The sequence below is a fragment of the Bubalus kerabau genome, chromosome 12 (assembly GCF_029407905.1).
Source record: "Bubalus kerabau isolate K-KA32 ecotype Philippines breed swamp buffalo chromosome 12, PCC_UOA_SB_1v2, whole genome shotgun sequence".
In the NCBI taxonomy this organism is placed as follows: Eukaryota; Metazoa; Chordata; class Mammalia; order Artiodactyla; family Bovidae; genus Bubalus; species Bubalus kerabau.
The window spans coordinates 36,662,392-36,681,353 of record NC_073635.1 but is presented as its reverse complement, the minus strand read 5'-3'; the positions used below and the strand labels follow the sequence as shown (position 1 = coordinate 36,681,353).

Genomic DNA, 18,962 nt, shown 5'->3' with positions numbered 1-18,962 from the left:
TATTCCGTGTGTTTATTAAAAAAAAGTTTAAAAATGAAATGCACTTTGTTTTGCCCTTTTCTTAAACAAGCCTTACATAGAAAAATAGAGGCATTTTCTTTTTGTTGGAGCACCTTGTGACTTAAGCTACATGTTGTGTATTAATTTGTGTTTTAAAATTTTGCTTGTTGTTTTTCTTTTAGATTCGCCATGAAGTTAGCTTTAAAAACATGACTCATAAGCTGTGCAGTGACCATTGCTTTAACAGATACAGGATGGCTAATGGCCTTATAATGAACTGCTGTGAGCAGTGCGGCGAGTACCTGCCCAGCAAAGGAGCTGGGAACAATGTCCTGGTCGTTGATGGTCAGCAGAAGAGGTTTTGCTGTCAGAGTTGTGTCAGTGAATACAAGCAGGTAACACCACTGGTTTGAGTGTGTTTTCAAATTGCTGTAATAGTTTTACTCTTAACAGCATTTAGTAGCCAGATTTATCTTGGGATCTCATTTAGTTCCATTATTGTCTTAACATCTTAGAGATAACCTTATCTCAGATAAATGTGGAAATATATGTAGATGGTTGGAAATAAGGTTGTGATTTTACCATAGGTAAATGCTTACCACAGTGATTCTTGTTTTGAATTTTTTTTTGGGTGGAGAGGGGTCACAAATACGATTTTTCAGATTGTTAATGCTTAGGAATGATTATCTTATTTGTAATATTAATTTGAAATTTAAGATGTTTTTGATCTAGTTTATTTTTTAATGATTTCAAAAGTCAGAAGTTGGCCCCATTTCTTTCTTCTGTTGGTTCCTACTTATTCTTTATACATATAAATTTTTAATAGTATTTTCTTTTCTGTTGTTTCTGAAAAATTAAGGAAATAATTTGTTCTTAGTTTCTCTTTTTTCCCTGTACAAAAGGGAGCATACGGTTATGTGCTTTTACTAGTACATTTGTATCTTGGACGCATCCCCTGTCAATATATTCCTTATTCTTCTTTTTTTCATGGCTTAGTTTTTAGGTATTTTGTGAGCTGGTTGTTAACCCATTGTTAAAAATTAAGTTTGGGAAACTTATAAATTCCATTTGTATTAATCTGCTAGGACTGCCATAACAAAATACTGAGGGGTTCAGACAGCCAAGAATTTTCTTTCTCACAGTTCTGGAGGCTTAAAGATCAAGGTGCCCTTCCAGGGTGACTTTGGTGAGGCCACTCTGCCAGACTTGTAGGGAGCCTTCTCTCTGTGTCCTCATGTGGTCTTTCCTCTGTGCTCAGGAGAAAGAGTGTCCTGTAGGACTTGGTTTAGTCTTGACTGCCTCCCTAAAGCCCCTGCTCCAGATACAGTCTCATTGGGAGTAAGGGCTTAAAGATAATGTATTTGGGGTGGAGGGAGACACAGAGTATTGAAAACAAAGAAAATAAATACTTAAAACTTAGAAATTCCTAATTATTTTATTATATTTTAATGTTATCTGTGCTCTTGAAGTTATTTCCATGACTGTATTTGTGTGGTGGCAATATCTTACTTAATGGAGTGCATCCATGTCTCCCTTGCTGACTTCATGTTCATTTTATGCTGGTGCTGTGTGGATTATGGTGTTTCCTCTCACCTCCCAAGAGCCAGTGGTCACTAGTATACAAGACAATTACTTTGCTGTGGATGGTATTGCGTTATCTCCATTGTTTTGCTGCTACAGATAACCAATGGTGAATAACCTGGCACAGGCACAGCTCAGAGATGTTTGGGTTCAGTTCCAGACCACTGCAGTAGATTGATTGACTGACTGAAAGTTGCTCAGTAGTGTCCGATTCTTTGTGAACCCAGGGACTGTATAGTTCATAGAATTCTTCAGGCCACAATACTGGAGTGGGTAGCTTCTCCCTTCTCCAGGGGTTTTCCCAACCCAGGGATCGAACCCAGATCTCCCATGTGGCAGGCAGCAGAACGAATATTAAAGTGAGGCTTAGACTACTAAGTGTGCAAATAGCATCAATGTCTAAAATAATATACATACCTTAGTTAAAAATACTGACCATCATCTGAGCCTTATTTTTCTATAGGATCATTAAAGTTATGTAATAATTATTCTGTAAGCTGGGCGTTGGCACTAGGACAGAGCAGACAGGCATTTGTAAAGTTGGATGAGGTTGTTTTAAGTCACGAAATAGGTAATTAAGAATCAGCTTTTTCAGGTTGCTTGTTGACCTTTCAGTCTGGGAGCCTTTCTTTATATCTTTTTATATGGACCTAGAATCTATTAGACAGAGTGAAGTGAGTCAGAAAGAAAGATAAATATTGTATTCTAATGCACATATATGGAATCTAGAAAAATGGTTCTGAAGAATTTATTTGCAGGGCAGCCTTGGAGAAACAGACATAGAGAATAGACTTACGGACATGGGGAGAAGGAAGGAGATGGTGAGATGTGTGGAAAGAGTAACATGGAAGCTTACATTACCATATGGAAAATAGATGGCCAATGGGAATTTGCTGTATGGCTCAGGAAACTCAAACAGGGGCTCTGTATCAACCTAGAGGGGTGGGATGGGGAGGGAAATGGGAGGGAGGTTCAAAAGGGAGGGGATGTATATATACCTATGGTTGATTCATGTTGAGGTTTGACAGAAAACAACAAAATTCTGTAAAGCAATTATCCTTCAAAAAAAAAAAATAAAGCCTTTTAAAATCTTCTTTTAGGTAGGTAGCCATCCAGGCTTCCTGAAGGAGGTTCGAGATCACACACCAGACTCTTTCCTCACGCAGCCTGAGGTAAGTGGGAGTGTGGCCTGGCCATGGCCTCCACATGACACATGCTGCTACTGCCTTATTGTGTGTCTGAGAATCATGTCCATTTGGAAGCATATTAACATTTCTGAACTTAAAATCTGTTATGATGATGATCATTTTATCTCTTCAGACAAACAAACTTTGATTTCACTAAATATTATGTGTGTTTTCTTGTGATGTATTCTATTGATTTTAGGTATTTATGTTATTAAAAATTAGTTTAAGATACAGATTTTTAACTCATAGTCCTTGACCACAGTGAGCATTTAAATGTAGAATATAAAAGTCCTTCTCTTGGACCTACCTGAAAGAGGGGGAAAAACCCCTTTCTTTCAAAAACTGTTTCCAAATCTATATTTGTTAAACTGCATGAGTAAATTAGTATTTGAATAATAAATGTATACAATTAACAGTAATTAAGATTGTAGTACAGCGATCAAAATAAGACATTTTTAATACTGCTGTTTGGTTCATCTATAGACTTTATTCAAAATTTGTTCATTAATGTCTGTTATAACAAATTGGAAAAAAGATTTATATAACATCTAATCCAGAGTCATAAGCCATTATTTAAAGAAACCTTTTTTTCAGTTTCTCCCTCTCTCCTCCTGAGACCCTAGTTCCAGGTGTGCTAGACTTCCTGCTCCTGCCCCTGGTCGCAATGGCTCATTCATTATTTATTGAGGTTTTTTAAGTCTTGTTTTCCTTCTTGCTTCCTACTAGAGACTTTCTACTGTATCTTTGGTTTTACTGGTTTTACTCAGTTGTTTCTAACCAACTGTTAGTTCCGTGTGGTGTAGATTTTGGCTTGGCCTTTGTGTCATCTCTAGAGGTTCTGTCTGGGTCTTTTTTATGTCCTCTATTTCTGACCTCATTATGTTCATGTTCCTCCATGGGTTTCTTGAGTATATCAGCATATTTATCATAGTGGCTCTTGTAATAGCTTTGGCTACTTATTTCATATGTCCTTTTTATATAAAATTTCTATGTTTTACAGAGTTATACAGTTGGCCCTTTATATCCACAGGTTCTGCATCTAATGGATTCAATTGACTGAAAATGTGTTGGGGGTAGGGGTGTGGCAAAAAATTCCAGGAACTTCCGAAAATCACAAGTTAAATTTGCTGCACACTGTAAGCTGTTTACATAGCATTTACATTGTTTTAGTTATTATACGTAATTGAGGGAGATGTGCATACTATACCATTTTATATAAGGGACTTCTGAACTGGTCCCTGGTCTGTCTGGTCCCAAGGTCTTTTGTGACCTTGATATTTCTGAGTGCTGCACGACAGGTGGTGAAGTGCCCTTGAGTTAGGTTTGTCTGCTGTTTTCTCAGGATCACACTGAGGTGGTGCATGGTGGGCACGAATACCTAGGCAGCAGTACACATCCTTGTGCAGCGTCAAACCAGCAGGCACGTGATGTCTGCTGTCCGCTGTTGTGCATTGGCTTGGCTCACTCGGTCAAGGGGGTGCTGTCCCATTTCTCCAGGGCAGTTGCTGTTTTTCCCTCCATATATAAGTTATTTTGAGGGGATGTATTTTATACTATGGAAATACCATGTTGCTCAGCAAACTTCTCACTATTTTTAGCATCTGTTGTCAATTAGAAAAATTCTAAAAATTGCAAAACTAGTATATATGTATTGAAAGAAAAATTGTAAGCTATACAATAGTGAAGAAAAGTCAAGCATGATGGTGTGTAAATTTTTTAGATCTTTATTTTTCTGCACAAACATCTTTCAACATGAAGGAAGAATTTCAGGGTTTTTTTTGAATGAATGAAGTACAAGGTTTGTTTGAATTTATCTCTTAATCTTCACTTAATATAGAAATTAGTATAATATCATGTCATTGTTGACAGTTTACCACTGCCTCTCCTCCACAGATTTAGTTCTTCACTATTCTTATGCTTTGGACTCCTTTGGTAACACGGTTAGATGGATTCTCAGAATGCTGTTAGATGCATAAAATATCTATGATTACAAATAGGACCAGTTATTCAAAATATAGTTTTAAAAGTATTAAATGAAATGTGATTTATGCACGTGGTATTAATGCATTAAGTAGTAAGGTGTAGTGTTTAATAACTATAATGTTTTTTGAGGTTGACATCTGTGATACATTGATACACCTGCCAATATAGATAAAAAGTTGGGAATTTTTATTTTTGACAAAGTCACATGTTCTGCTAACTAGTGTGGTTTATTGCCTCTAATGGAAATAAAAAACAGAGCTGCATGTCGGTCAGTTGGATGTTAATGAATTTGAAGGGGTATGTTTTTCCATGTGGTGTTGTGGACAGAAGTTAGCTTTCAGTTGTTTCTGGACGTGGCCAGGAGTTGGTTTTGTGCAGCCACACACATGCCCATTTCCTGGGTTAGATTCGCAGTTACAAGTCCATCCAACCTTTATTGCTTGAGCACCTACCACTGCTGTCCACTCGCTTGGTTAAAAAAGTAATAAATGAGATATTTTGCTTACATAGTAAAGGAAAAAATAGGGGAAAGTTTTGGAATCATGTGATGGATTTTTATATTCATGTGGAGTTGGTTAATAAGGCACTTTTTTTCAGTGAGTAGACTGGAAATGAGTCCATTTGCCACAAATAGCCCATTGTTTTTATCTTTTACACCAGTGCTGTTTCAATCAGATCTTCTTCATACTTTTTTTTTTTTATTTTTACTGAATTTATAAGTAGGTTTCCCCCATGCCTGAATGGGGAGTGTAATAATTGTGAATTTGTTTCACTTAATTTTGTTCCTTAAACCACTCAGTGCATATTTATAGAAGCATGAAGTTTAAATATGATTATGTTGCTTGTTTACATAGGAAGCAGAGAAAACGCGGCATGGCAGTGTATGTCTTTTTTGATAATACTCTCCCGTTGCTGCTGCTGCTAAGTTGCTTCAGTCATGTCCTACTGTGTGCGACCCCATAGACGGCAGCCCACCAGGCTCCCCCGTCCCTGGGACTCTCCAGGCAAGAACACTGGAGTGGGTTGCCATTTCCTTCTCCAATGCATGCAAGTGAAAAGTGAAAGTGAAGTCGCTCAGTCGTGTCCGACTCTTTGCGACCCCATGGACTGCAGCCTACCAGGCTCCTCCATCCATGGAATTTTCCAGGCAAGAGTACTGGAGTGGGGTGCCATTACCTTCTCCACTCTCCCATTAGGTGGGCCCTTTCAGGGTTGAAATAGTGGCAAATGTAAAGGTGGCTGTTAGAGTGTTCTCAGTATTGATGATTCTGTCTTTCTCAGTGTCTTCACATAAAACTGTTTCTTAGTGGGGACCAGTTGCTTAGCTTCTTGTTTACTTGACCCAAGTTAATTGATCTACTTTTTTTTGGTATGTCTTAAAAGTTACTAATGATTGATATTTAGCCATTCTGACAGTGAACTCATTGTCAACTTGAAGGATATTTCTGATAAGTTAAAACATGTAATGTAGGTTAGAGTGGATGATTGAGCCTTGGTTATGTTGGTAAGACAGTTCTTCCTAGGAGCTGCCTTGTGGAGGTCTCATGTCCACTGCTGAGAGCCACTTTGCTTTTCTCTGTGTAGATCTGTGACACAATGGCAGGTGTCTGATATTTTTAGTATTCCCTATATGTGCTGTGGTGCCACATTTTAAACATTCTTTTCTTTTTTCTTTGTCTTACTGATTTTTTTTTCTTCCTATATAAAATATAAATTATTAGGCTCCAGGAAAACATATTTCGTTCCAAACAAAAAACCAGCCTTTTCCTTTGTTGTCCTGTAACCTTGGGAGAATCATAATTAGACTTAACAGTTATTAAGCAGTTATTAACAGACTTAGCAGTTATTCTTACTTTTTTTCCATGTTAGCATTCTTTTGCTGTTGATAAGTTTTTCGGTTTTTTGTTTTTTTGTTTTTTTTTTTTTTTTGAGCCTTTCAGAGATTGAATAAGGAGATGAGTTGGTTTCCACTTTGAGAAGTAACGTTTATGGCTTCCTTTAGGTGTTGTTTGAGTAAATAAGGAACCAATATGAATATGACATGCATTCCTGGAATGTAAATAGCTGTTTTCTCATAACTTTTCCATTTGTTGTATGCTGAGGAAGTTTTTCTTTTTTTATCAGTGTGGTTGTTTTTGCCTAATGTTTTTACCTTCAGTTTATTATTTTGTTTTCTCAAATCCTGTGGCATTTGTGAAATTTATCCATGCAGTTTGCTCATTTTTTGTTACTTTTGGCCTGATTGTCGTTTTCCCCTGACATCTCTTATTCATTTGTCCATGCAATGTCCTGAGGCCTTCTTACATCATCATATTGTACTGTGTGGTGTTGGGTGCGAAGATAAGGGAAACAATCTAAACATCATGTGGAAGGACGGATGCTCAAGTCCCTTCCATGCGATGAGCTTGTGTCTGCAAATGCAGAGGACTGAAAAGATGATTACTTTGCGTTGTGAAATGTGACGTTTGATGGAACTGATTATGATAATTCTGTTACCACTCAGAAAAAAAACATCAAATAAAAGTTGCACTTAAAGGTTTGCCTTTAGTTTTGTTTGACTTCAGGGTGATTCTTGTATACAGACACACCAGCCTCTGGGTGTGTTGTTGGAGACTGTGCAGTGATGCTGCTTTTGTCCAGTAGATTCCAGAGTGGGCCTCCTGTGCCTTCCCTTGAACTTCACTGTCTCCTTGTTCTCTCAGCTATACAGGGTTGGCAGTATTTATGTTTGGCACAATTGACTTTATTATTACCTATCGACTTAATTATTAACTTTAATAACCAAAAATAATTTTGAATGAAGTTTTTAATTAAAAAATGTAAATGTTCTGTGTTTTATGTTGGTTGAATGAGGTTTTAAATGTAGTAGAAGCGTGGTAAATCAGTTTTAAGGGAAGTATCAGAGTGCTTGAAATAGCAGCAGCTCAATGGAAAAAGTATTTAACATCTTCAAATTATTCCTTTGAAGGACTGTAGTTGTTTGATTATTAGGATTCATTAATTTCTTCTACCATAAGACGAGGAAGTATGTCGTCATGGTGAACAGATAAACCTTAGATTTTTTGCCTTAGATTTTCAGTTTCTGTTTACTTACGTGTAATGATTTGGTTTAACTTAATAGGGAAAACCACTATTTTTGAAGGAGACTTAGCTTAGATCATACTTTTGTTTGACCCTAATATAGCTGCATTGCAGTAAACTCAGCCTCAGATGAAGACTTTTGACCCACTAAGCCTGATTAGAGATGAACAAAATTGTTTTACAGAGAGAAAAAGTATAATGAAAAATACTTTTCTAGTTAAATTCTTAATTTTCTTTTTGTTTCAAATTTTAGAAATATGGAAAACTGACCACTTGTACTGGTTGCCGAACACAGTGCAGGTTTTTTGATATGACTCAGTGTATAGGTCCTAATGGGTATATGGAGCCATATTGTTCAACTGCTTGCATGAACAGTCACAAGACAAAATATGCAAAATCACAAAGTAAGTTTCAGGTATTTGGAAAGTTTAAGAACTTTAATAACATTAATAATTTCTTAACTATTTCTTCTCTTTTTATGCTCATTTTAAACCACATAAATGGTTTATTTTTATCATCACACTAAACTTTGTTAATGTAAAAAATTTTTAATGGTTTTGATAATTTAGTTTTTAAATTATTGGTGGAGTTTGTCCATGCCTGTGTTCTTAGTTAAAATTGTTTTTCCATTTAAACATTATCTAAAACTGAGATTGTTTCATGTATCTGTGTTTGTTTTGGAGACATGGTATCAGACTCTTTTATGACAGTATTTTTTTAAGGTTCAATTAATCTCTAATTAATAAAATAATAATATATAGAAAGTTTCATTAGTAGACTAGTCTGAGAGGTCAGTTAAGATTTTTAGGAAAAACCTTGGCTATTTCATAAAAAATCTGATATATACTTTTTCTCTCTTAGGTTTGGGAATTATTTGCCATTTTTGTAAGCGGAACTCTTTACCTCAGTATCAAGCCACAATGCCTGATGGAAAGTTGTATAACTTTTGCAATTCCAGTTGTGTGGCTAAATTCCAGGTTTGTTTTTTATTTTGCTTAATGCTTCTGATAAAATATAGGTAGAAAATGAACACTGTGACATGACTTCATCTGTATTTAACATGCTAAGTTTTACATGATATTGTTGACGGTCAGATTGGAGGGTGGAGATTCTGGGCTAGAGCAGGTGTGACTTTACCAGTGATCTACTTAGTGTGGGTACTCAAATTGGCTTCTTAACTGTTATTTGTCATACTGATCTTGAAGGAAAATATATTTTAGTTATCAACCTTTAAAACAAAAGGGTAGGTGGTCTAGCCAGCAAAATCGAGTTCATTTGGGAATAGCCAATCAGGAGGCACCACAGACAAGTCTGGAGAACAAAGGAGGGTTAGGGTTGCCTTGGGGGTGGTTTTGAGCCCAAGTTACCTAGAGGCTGGAGAAGGCAATGGCACCCCCACTCCAGTACTCTTGCTTGGAAAATCCCATGGGCGGAAGAGCCTGGTAGGCTGTAGTCCATGGGGTCGCTAAGAGTCGGACACGACTGAGCGACTTCACTTTCACTTTTCACTTTCATGCATTGGAGAAGGAAATGGCAACCCACTCCAGTGTTCTTGCCTGGAGAATCCCAGGGACGGGGGAGCCTGGTGGGCTGCCGTCTATGGGGTCACACAGAGTCGGACACGACTGAAGTGACTTAGCCATACCTGGAGGCTGGTGAGAATCTGAGTTGTTGCTGGCCATGGAGACAGTCTCCCTCCTGTTGGGGTCTGTGGGGTGAGCTGACCAGGCTTCTTGGCTCTGTTTTTCAGTGAGATTTTTCTTGATTCACTTTCACACAGTTTCATTGTGCTCAGTGCCTGCTGTGCAGTGTGTTCTTAATAGGATGGTTTGAGTAACATCTGACTCTTAAGGGGAAGGTTCTATTTTGTTCTAAGTGGATGGAAAAGTAGGATGTGAAGAGGTACCTGGAATAACACTCAAGTTTGGCCTTGGAGTACAAAACAAAGACTAATAGAGTTTTATCTAGAGAATATGCTGATCATAGCAAACACCCCTTTTCCAAAAACCCAAGAGTTGCCTGTACACATGGACATCACCAGATGGTCAGTACTGAAATTAGATTGATTATATTCATTGCAGCTTAAGATAGAGAAGCTCTATACAGTCAGCAAAAACAAGATCTGGAGCTGACTGGAGCTCAGATCATGAGCTCCTTATTGCAAAATTCAGGCTCAGATTGAAGAAAGTAGGGAAAACCACTAGACCATTCAGGCATGGCCTAAATTAAATCCCTTATGATTATACAGTTTAAGTGACAAATAGACTGAAGGGATTAGATCTGATGGAGTGCCTGAAGAACTATGGATGGAGGTTTGTAACATTGTACAGTCAGGCACTGTACATTCAAAAGAAAAATAAATGTAAGAAGGTAAAGTTGTCTGAGGAAGCCTTATACAAATAGCTGATGAAAGAAGAGAAGAGAAAGGTATATCTTTCTGAACTCGAGTTCCAAAGAATAGCGAGGAGAAATTAGAAGGCCTTCTTAAGTGAACATGCAAAGAAATAGAGGAAAACAATAGAATGGGAAAGACTAAAATCTCTCCAAGAAAATTGGTGACATCAAGGGAATGTTCCATGCAAAGATGGGCATGATAAATGACAGGAAGAGTAAAGACCTAACAGAAGCAAAAGAGATTAAGAAGAGTTGGCAAGGATACACAGAACTATACAAAAAAGGTCTTAATGACCTGGATAACCATGATGTGTAACTCACCTTGAGTCAGACATCCTGGAGTTTGAAGTCAAGTGGGCCTTAGGAAGCGTCACTGCGAACAAAGCTAGTGGAGGTGATGGAATTCCAGGTGAGCTATTTCAAATCCTAAAATATGATGCTGTTCAAGTGCTGCACTCAGTATGCCAGCAAATCTGGAAAACTCAGCAGTGACCACAGGACTGGAAGGGGTAAATTTTCATGTCAGTCTCAAAGAAAGGCAATGCCAAAGGATATTCAAACTACCATACAGTTGTGCTCATCTCACATGCTACCAAAGTAATGCTCAAAATTCTCTAAGCCAGGTTTCAACAGTACGTGAACCGTGAACTTCCAGATGTTCAAGCTGGATTTAGAAAAGGCAGAGGAACCAGGGATCAAATTGCCAACATCCACTAGATCATAGAAAAAGAAGGGAGTTAAAAGAAAAACTTACTTCTGCTTCATTGACTATGTTAAAGCCTTTGACTGTGTGGATCACAACAAACTGTAGAAAATTCTTAAAGACATGGGACACTCATATTTGCTTATCTCACTTCAACCTGTAAATCCTTTTAACTTTTTAAAGTGTAATGAAACTGAAATTCCTGGTTATCCATTCATTGTTGTTCAGTCACTCAGTCATGTCCGACTCTTTGTGACCCCATGGACTGCAGCACGCTAGGCTTCCCTGTCCTTCACCATCTCACAGTTTGCTGAAACTCATGTCCATTGAGTCAGTGATGCCAGCGAACCATCCTGTCCTCTGTTGTCCCCTTCTACAAATCTTTTCCTCCCCAACATTGCATGTAAAAAACATCGAGAAAAATTATGAAAAGACTATTTTCACGGATGCACTTGGAATGAAAATGATTGCAGTATCAGCTGTTACAGGCAGAGTTGGGAATTACGTTCTTCTGTATTTTGTTACTGGTTCAGGACTTGGAGCGACCTCACTATTTATTATTTGTTTATATTTTCTTAAAGAAAAAATCACAGTTGAACTTTATATTTTTTTCTTTTTTCATCTATAATAGAAATTGTGTGGTAAAAAATGAAATTCAGTTTCATCAAACTAAACTTAGTATACTAGTATTTTTAAAGACAAAATTCAAAAATGTCATTTTATATGTTGAGATAAGAACTTAAAGATGTGCATTATTTTCTGGATGTAGTTGGTACTCGATGGTTGTCATAAATAAAACTTGTAAAACCACCTCAGACTTGGTGTCTCTTGTGCTCTGTTTTAGGCTCTCAGCATGCAGTCGTCTCCCAACGGCCAGTTTGTAGCACCAAGTGATATTCAATTGAAGTGCAACTATTGCAAAAACTCTTTCTGTTCAAAGCCAGAAATCTTGGAATGGGAGGCAAGTCATGTTTTATTATGCATGCTGTCTTCTGCTACAGTAAAAGTCTAGTATAGTAATCATGGCATTTTCATTTGAGCAACTATTTCCTAGTGAATAAAGATTCATTTTCAGATTTAGCGAAGATTGGATTATTTGCCTTTTTTTTTTTTTAATGTGGAAATAGCACCAGGAAAGGACCTGTTTCTTTTTAAGTCAAAGAGCACACTGAAGTCATACTCCACATTGTGTTCATGGTAGTGTAGGAGTCTTTGCTTGGCCACATACCTACAGCGTCTTCTGTGTGGAGTGTTCCTTTTCCCACCTTTCTCCCCACCCTGTGTTTATAAGCATTGTCTGTGAACTGTAGGATCTTATACTGCCTTAGGTTTATGTTGTCATGTAACATTTTATAGTTGTGTTTTATCAAAGAATCCAAATATGAATTTTTTTTCCCTTTCTTAACCACCCTTGTCTTCACCGGTGTATTAATTTACTTTGCCATATCTTTTCGCCAAAGCAGAAACTCTGAGCATTAATGTTTGTTTTGGAAAGGGGCAGTAAGGAGTGGATGGAGGGAGGCAGAGTGGGAGGGACAGGGTGGCCCGGGCTAGACGCAGCTTCTTGAGCTGTGTTCACCTGCGGTCATTCTTTCATGTTTTCGAGGGCATGGAGTGTGTGATAAGATGGTCACAAGATGTAGTGCTAAGAGCCACTGACCTTGAGCCAGACCTTACTAGTGGCTCTTGGCTTGTCCCCGGTGTCTTAGTCTCAGGCAGAAGGTGGTCCCCAGAATGGGACCACGTGATTTCTGAAGTACTTTGGAAATCCGAGGTTGCATTATTTAGCCCCTAAAATTTTTTTTGTTTTGCTATTTTGTTTGATGCTGTCTTAAGGGCATTTAAATTGGTCATTCTTTGAGACTGTTATTGGCACCAGTGATGGTTTTCAGTGACTGTTCCCCTCTTTAAATCACAGCAGGAAGGATATTAGGCCTGTAGGAGGGAGTGAAGGGGTGCTGAAGAAGGAGGGGAGGGTGCATAGCATAGCACACACAGGAGCCAAGGGCCCTGCACACACGGGGCCTGGCGACCTGGGTGAGCAGGGTCCCCACAGCAGCCCCAGGCTAGTGCTGCCCACTCTGTGTTCCCAGCTGTGGGTCTTTATACAAGGCTGAGTGAGCCTGTCCTACAGGCCTCTTGCTTCTTGTCCCACGGTTGACAGTGAGGCTTCTGGGAGGGCTTATCCCCTGTGGGGCAGCTCGTCTCACTCCTGGGGTGTTTCTAAAACCTTGGCCTTTGTCCCCTTGGTCTTCATATAGTGCTGTGAGTGTCAGGCAGATGGTTTGGACCTCGTCTCTGTGCTCTGTAGTAAGAGAGGGAAGGCTGCCGCCCTGGACATGTTACCTTACCCCTGCTCAGCTGGCTACTTGTGAAGTCACTCTGGCTCTGGTGGGTTTGGGGACAGGAGACACAACTCTGTGATTATTAACCTGCTCCACTCAAGGGAACCAGCTTAGACTGGGCACATACCGTGCAGTGGCCCCTACTAGGGCTGTTACTGTTAATGCTGTGGCAGGAATGTGACTGAGCCTACTTGACTGTACTCCACAAAGAGTACTTCTTTTTGAGTGAAAATCATATTATTGTCCTAGTTCTTATGTTTTTGTAGCTTACCCATGTTGTACCTTCCTTTGTTTTCCCATTTCTCCAGCTCTGTTAGCAACACTGGACTGCCACCTTTTCTTAGTGATACTTGCACTTTTATTCTTTGAGTAATTTTAGGGTAGTTAATGGTATTGAATTTTGTGGAGCTATGTCTAAATACAGCAGTGAATTAGTTAAAGTAGGTGTCTGTGGCCTATTATAGGAAATGTATCACTAAGGATTGTAACATTAAGTAGGTAATGATTTAACTTTGTTTCTGTAAAAGTGGCTTGTTTATTTCTTAAACTTGTTCTTGAGGTGGTTGTCATATACTTACCAAGGTTCCCATTGTGCATTTAGAACAAAGTTCATCAATTCTGCAGCAAAACTTGTTCAGATGACTATAAGAAGCTGCATTGCATAGTTACATATTGCGAATACTGTCAAGAGGAGAAGACTCTTCATGAAACAGTAAATTTCTCTGGCGTTAAGAGACCTTTCTGTAGTGAAGGCAAGTGTATATACAGTGTTGTTCATAACTTTCATTAATATTTAATGTTAATTTTTTGCCAAAATATTTTTGAACTTTATCACTAAATATGTTCAGAGTAGCGGTATAATTTTAGTATAGCTGAACAAAAAAATTGTTTGCTTTTCTACTGTTACTAATACTATAGATAGATAGATTGCTCGATCTCTGGGCCTCACAGTATTTGATCTCTAAGAATTTGATAACATGTTTTTCCATTACAAGGAAGCTTTGAGGGTGAAAGAAAAGAAAAGCATTGCCACACCAGGTCATTTCTAAACAGGCAAATAGTGATCTGAAAGTTGATTTTCCAGGTGGATTAGTTACTGTCCACTGGCTCCATTCCCTGCCCAGTTGACTGCTGGTTTGCAGAGGTACTCCCTGTATCAGTGCGGGCATCACCATAGCTGGAAAAGACCTCCAGGTTTTCAGTCTGGGAGGCCAGGGAGATGCTGGCCCTGGTTACAGTACATCCGGAAATCCTCTTTCAATGTATAGTTTTTGCTGCTCTGGTGCCAGGCGGCAGGTTATAGAGATGAACTCCGTTTCTCATTCTGATTCTCCAGAGATAGGAATCAGGATTGTAGCTATGGGCTTTGGACTCTTTATTTATTATATGTGGCTCTCCCTTCAATTCTTTGGCCCCAGGCACTGGACTCTGCTTTTCTACCTGCTGTCCTCATCTGTTATTTCCCAGTTTTTTTTTTCCCCTTCTTCCTGGATCCTCTTTTTCTATCGATATCTTCTGCTGGTTAGAGGCGAGAGCAAGGTTGGGAGATCCTAAATGCAGTAGAGTGACAGCAGTATCAGAAGACTCTTAGTCCATCATCAGGCATCTTCAACACAGGAGGCCATGACTCCAGGCGGCGCTGCCTACAGCAGGCATTCCTGCACATTTGGGTCCAGCCCCCTGGAGAAGAGCAGTCACGATTACTGTGAAGATTGTAGCTTAATGAAAAGTAACATATGCTTCATTGAAAAGAATGACTAAATTAATTTAGCTCTTCTACCTGAATTTTTGTGCAGTGGCAGTCTCAGTGATTCACAAGTTGGAACATGTCCTTGTCAAGGGCTTGCACACACATTAATGGTCTTGTACCATTTGGATTATGTAGATTTTATGGAAATGACGGACAATTAGCAACAAATAGATAACTGACATTGAAGAACATAATTTTCAGTTAGAGGAACTTATAGCTTTGGGCAATAAAAGGTTAAAGGGGATGTGTATTTTTTTCTGTTTAATAATATATTTTGTGCTTTCTCTTAACTACACCTAGTTCTCTGCTGGAACCTGTCAGAAATAACAAAACATGTAATACCTGGTACTACCATCAAAAGCTAGTTAGAAAGATAAAGCTAATAAAGGTAAAATATTAAACATGTTTTAAAATATTGTTCACAGTAATAGAAAAGAAGTCTTAAGGATGGTTCATAAGTAATGGCCTAGTAAATTACATAGTAAACAGCTGCCATTCTTATTAAAGAGTGGGTAGGATTTCATAAATACAACAGCAGAAGTTTTCATTCTTAGGTGCACATCATGAGTAGAAGTGTGAAGGTTATTTAATCCTTATAAAGATACAGGGAGTAAATAAGATTTAAATATAAGTTAAAATAATGCATTTATATAGTAGGTAAAGGAAGTGTTTTAATAAAAGAATACAGTAACACTGCTCTTTTGGGCAAGTCATTAAACCAGTTTTACTTCCCTGAAGGTCCTTTAGGGTGACAGACACTTCTAAGGTTAGAGACTTGAGCTAAAATGCCTATTGAGTTGAATGTCTGCTCAGTGCCTCTCAACAGTCTCCATGTTTCAGTTCTCTAAATGCCCATTTGTGCTGTGTTGATAACACTCAAGCAGGATTATATTTGCACAGAGCAGGTATAACAGTTCTGAGTCATTACCAGATTTGAAAGCCTTACTACATTAATTATTTGAACCTGCATGATATTCTAAATCTAATATTCCATGCTCTGTTCCACTGTTCACAGGCTGGTGTTGATCACACTAGATTTCGCAGTTCTGATCAGGAGAAAAAGAGGACTTTATGTGTGAATTTATAAACACTTTTCTAAAGCCAGTGATCTATTTGACATGTCAACTCTTTCTTACCTTAAAAATCAGTTTTTGTTTTAATACTAAAACCTTATATTTTTCAGGCTGCAAACTGTTGTACAAACAGGACTTTGCAAGGCGTTTAGGACTGAGGTGCGTGACTTGCAATTACTGCTCTCAGCTGTGTAAGAAGGGGGCGACAAGGGAGCTGGATGGTGTGGTGAGGGACTTCTGCAGCGAGGAGTGCTGCCGCCGCTTCCAGGACTGGTACTACAAGGCAAGTACCCCTGCCGGCCTCACTCCAGGCCTTGAGGCATCACTCCCTCAGCAGGGTGTCTTTGCAGTAGGGTCGTTTAACAACATGGAGTATTTATCTAAAGTTTGTGTGTCATTAGTTCACTAAATAGAAATATTTTTGATGGGTTCTTTATCAATTATGAATATTGGCAGGTTATTGTTTTAGATACTCAGGATGTGTTTTAAAATATTACTCTCCCCCTCCTCCCTTCCCCTTTAATTATGAATCTTTGAAGAATTTCAAGTGGAAAGGACGCTATGGATGAATAGAGACTAGAAACATTTATCTTGAAATTGTGAATACATATGTAAATGTCTTAGAAATATCTACTTTTAAAAAAGTAGAAGAGAAGCCCCTTTTGGTCCATTGCTTTGATTTCTTTTTCAGTAAGAAAATGAGTATAAATTTGGGCTTTATTTAGTCAAATAAAAACTTTTATTACCTAATGAAAACCATGTTAGTGCTAAAGCTTTGCTTTGAATACAGTTCTAAAGCACTTAAGGCCAGATGTCATTGTAACCTCAGATTGGTGAAATACTGCTAAAGAAACCAACAATAAAATTGTTGAAACATGTACAGTAATTTAGTCTCTTAATGAAAGCTACTAGTGGTAAAGTGACAGTACTTAAGAGAATTGTAGGAATTCTCCATGTAGGTCTTGAATATATAGCTTGACATAGTAACAAGCATCTGTTAAATAGAAAGAGAAAAGTTATACTTTACAAGTTGTCATAGGCGAAGATTTTGTTGCAGTTTTAAAGTTAGTCACTATTTTACTGTTGTTTCTATTTTTTAAGCCTTAGAATTAAGGTTCAGATTTTAGAAACACACAGGATAAGTACTAACTCACTTGAACACACATGCCTTTCCGTCTGAAGCAGCACCTTGTTACGGATGAGACGTCACTCAGAAGATGTTACTTCAGTGACTTTAAATGCTCAGTTTCAGTTTAGCACACACAAGTACACCTTTTCTTACATCATGTAGAGGTTTTAAAAATCAGTTTTTGATCATTTGAAAACAGTGAAGGTGTTTAATGGCACAAATGTGGAAACTCCATTTTATTCTTACTGTCACCTTTTTCATCATCTGTTTTATTGTTTGAGACAGAAGTTCCCATGTGGTACTAAGTATTTCCCTGTCATTATTTTATTATACAGATTTCTGCTGAATTGTGTAATTGTGAATTCAAAACTTCGATTTTAAAAAATATGTTAGAGGATATTGCTTTCTCTTCAGAGCACATGAACTGTATTTCTCTGTGGCTTCTTTCTTTGATTTGATTCTTTCTGTTCTCTTTTATATTATCTATAATTAAAATATAGAAATCCTTTGGTTTCCTTTTTTCTTTTTTGGGAAGCAAAGAAGTATTCTTTGACAGAAGACCAAGTTATTCTAGATGTCGTCTATTTAAAGGATAATTGTAGCTCATGTTTTTATGTGCTTAATAATGAAATTTCAGTGAGGCAGTACATTTCAGAAAGTTGAATAATTAATTAGTGACAATTATGTTTAATGTCAGTATTCTATACATTAAACATTTTAATTATTTCTTGCTTTTTTCCAGCATATCTTTGTATAATGTATGACATAGCATTATTATAAACTGTGCTAATTGGAGGAGTAAAAGTACTTGATAAAAGTTTGTGAGGCATGCAGCAGTGATGATTTTAATGTAATCAGTAGGATTACAACCTACCAGATGAGGAGACTGTTGCCCCTCCTGATGAATCATTGTGCCCCTGTGGAGGCAGCCGGTACTGATTCAGAGTCGCTGCCTGTGAGTTTTCCCTCAGCCATCTATGTTTTCTGCACTTACCATGAGTCCGTTTTATTCACTGTTACTGTCATGTGGTCTTGGAAAATGTGTTAAATTGAGTCCCAACCAAATTACATTTTCTTGAACCTCTCTCCCTTTCCACTTTTTAAATTTAAGAACTCAAAATTTTAGATTTTAGTTCATTAAACAATGTGACCAATAATCCATAAAAAGTGCCTCATTAGGGAGTGTTTACTAACGAGAGCAGGTAGCCCGGCAGAGCGCACACACCTAGTTTCCACCTTTTCTCATCTTCCTTCTTTGGTTTGGGAGATGACCTAGAATGTAAATGGCTTTACATTTTTGTCTAAGTATTTGATACTATATTTAAAATTTTTCTGCCTATGTTTGTTTAGCTAGACAAGACATTTTGAATAATCTGTGCAGGTCTAAGTACTGTCTCATCTAAATTAGAATACAAAGACCATTGAAATCATGCAGCCAGGAAATGGTAAGAGTAAAATTAATGTTTCTTCTTCTCCCAGATAACTCTTTAGAAGGAAGTAGGTTTTACTTTTCCTCAAAGTTATTGTTTCCAGGCATAATGTGAAACCAGGTGAGAGGATAGTTCTTTTCATTCCTGTAAGTTTTACATTTTTTTGGAGAAAAAGGATTTAGTATTGTAATAAAATGATAGCTAGGTAGGTGTTTGATATACAGCGAAGATAACTCAAAAGGCCCATGGTTTCCCAAGAATGCTTTCCTAGTACTCTCTTTAATAGAACTAAGGAGCTTTTCTGAA

General features: G+C 37.8%; 1 protein-coding gene across 2 annotated transcripts in view; it reads left to right on the top strand.

The window, feature by feature from the left end:
* ZMYM2 (zinc finger MYM-type containing 2) overlaps positions 1 to 18,962 on the top strand; it is a 64,310-nt gene that overhangs the window by 26,493 nt on the left and 18,855 nt on the right. For both annotated transcript variants that reach the window (XM_055542587.1, XM_055542589.1), the window contains 7 exons: positions 183 to 395; positions 2,682 to 2,753; positions 8,086 to 8,236; positions 8,694 to 8,809; positions 11,774 to 11,890; positions 13,876 to 14,026; positions 16,208 to 16,380. In XM_055542587.1, coding sequence (XP_055398562.1) covers positions 183 to 395; positions 2,682 to 2,753; positions 8,086 to 8,236; positions 8,694 to 8,809; positions 11,774 to 11,890; positions 13,876 to 14,026; positions 16,208 to 16,380 — 993 coding nt within the window. The remainder of the gene's footprint in view (positions 1 to 182; positions 396 to 2,681; positions 2,754 to 8,085; positions 8,237 to 8,693; positions 8,810 to 11,773; positions 11,891 to 13,875; positions 14,027 to 16,207; positions 16,381 to 18,962) is intronic.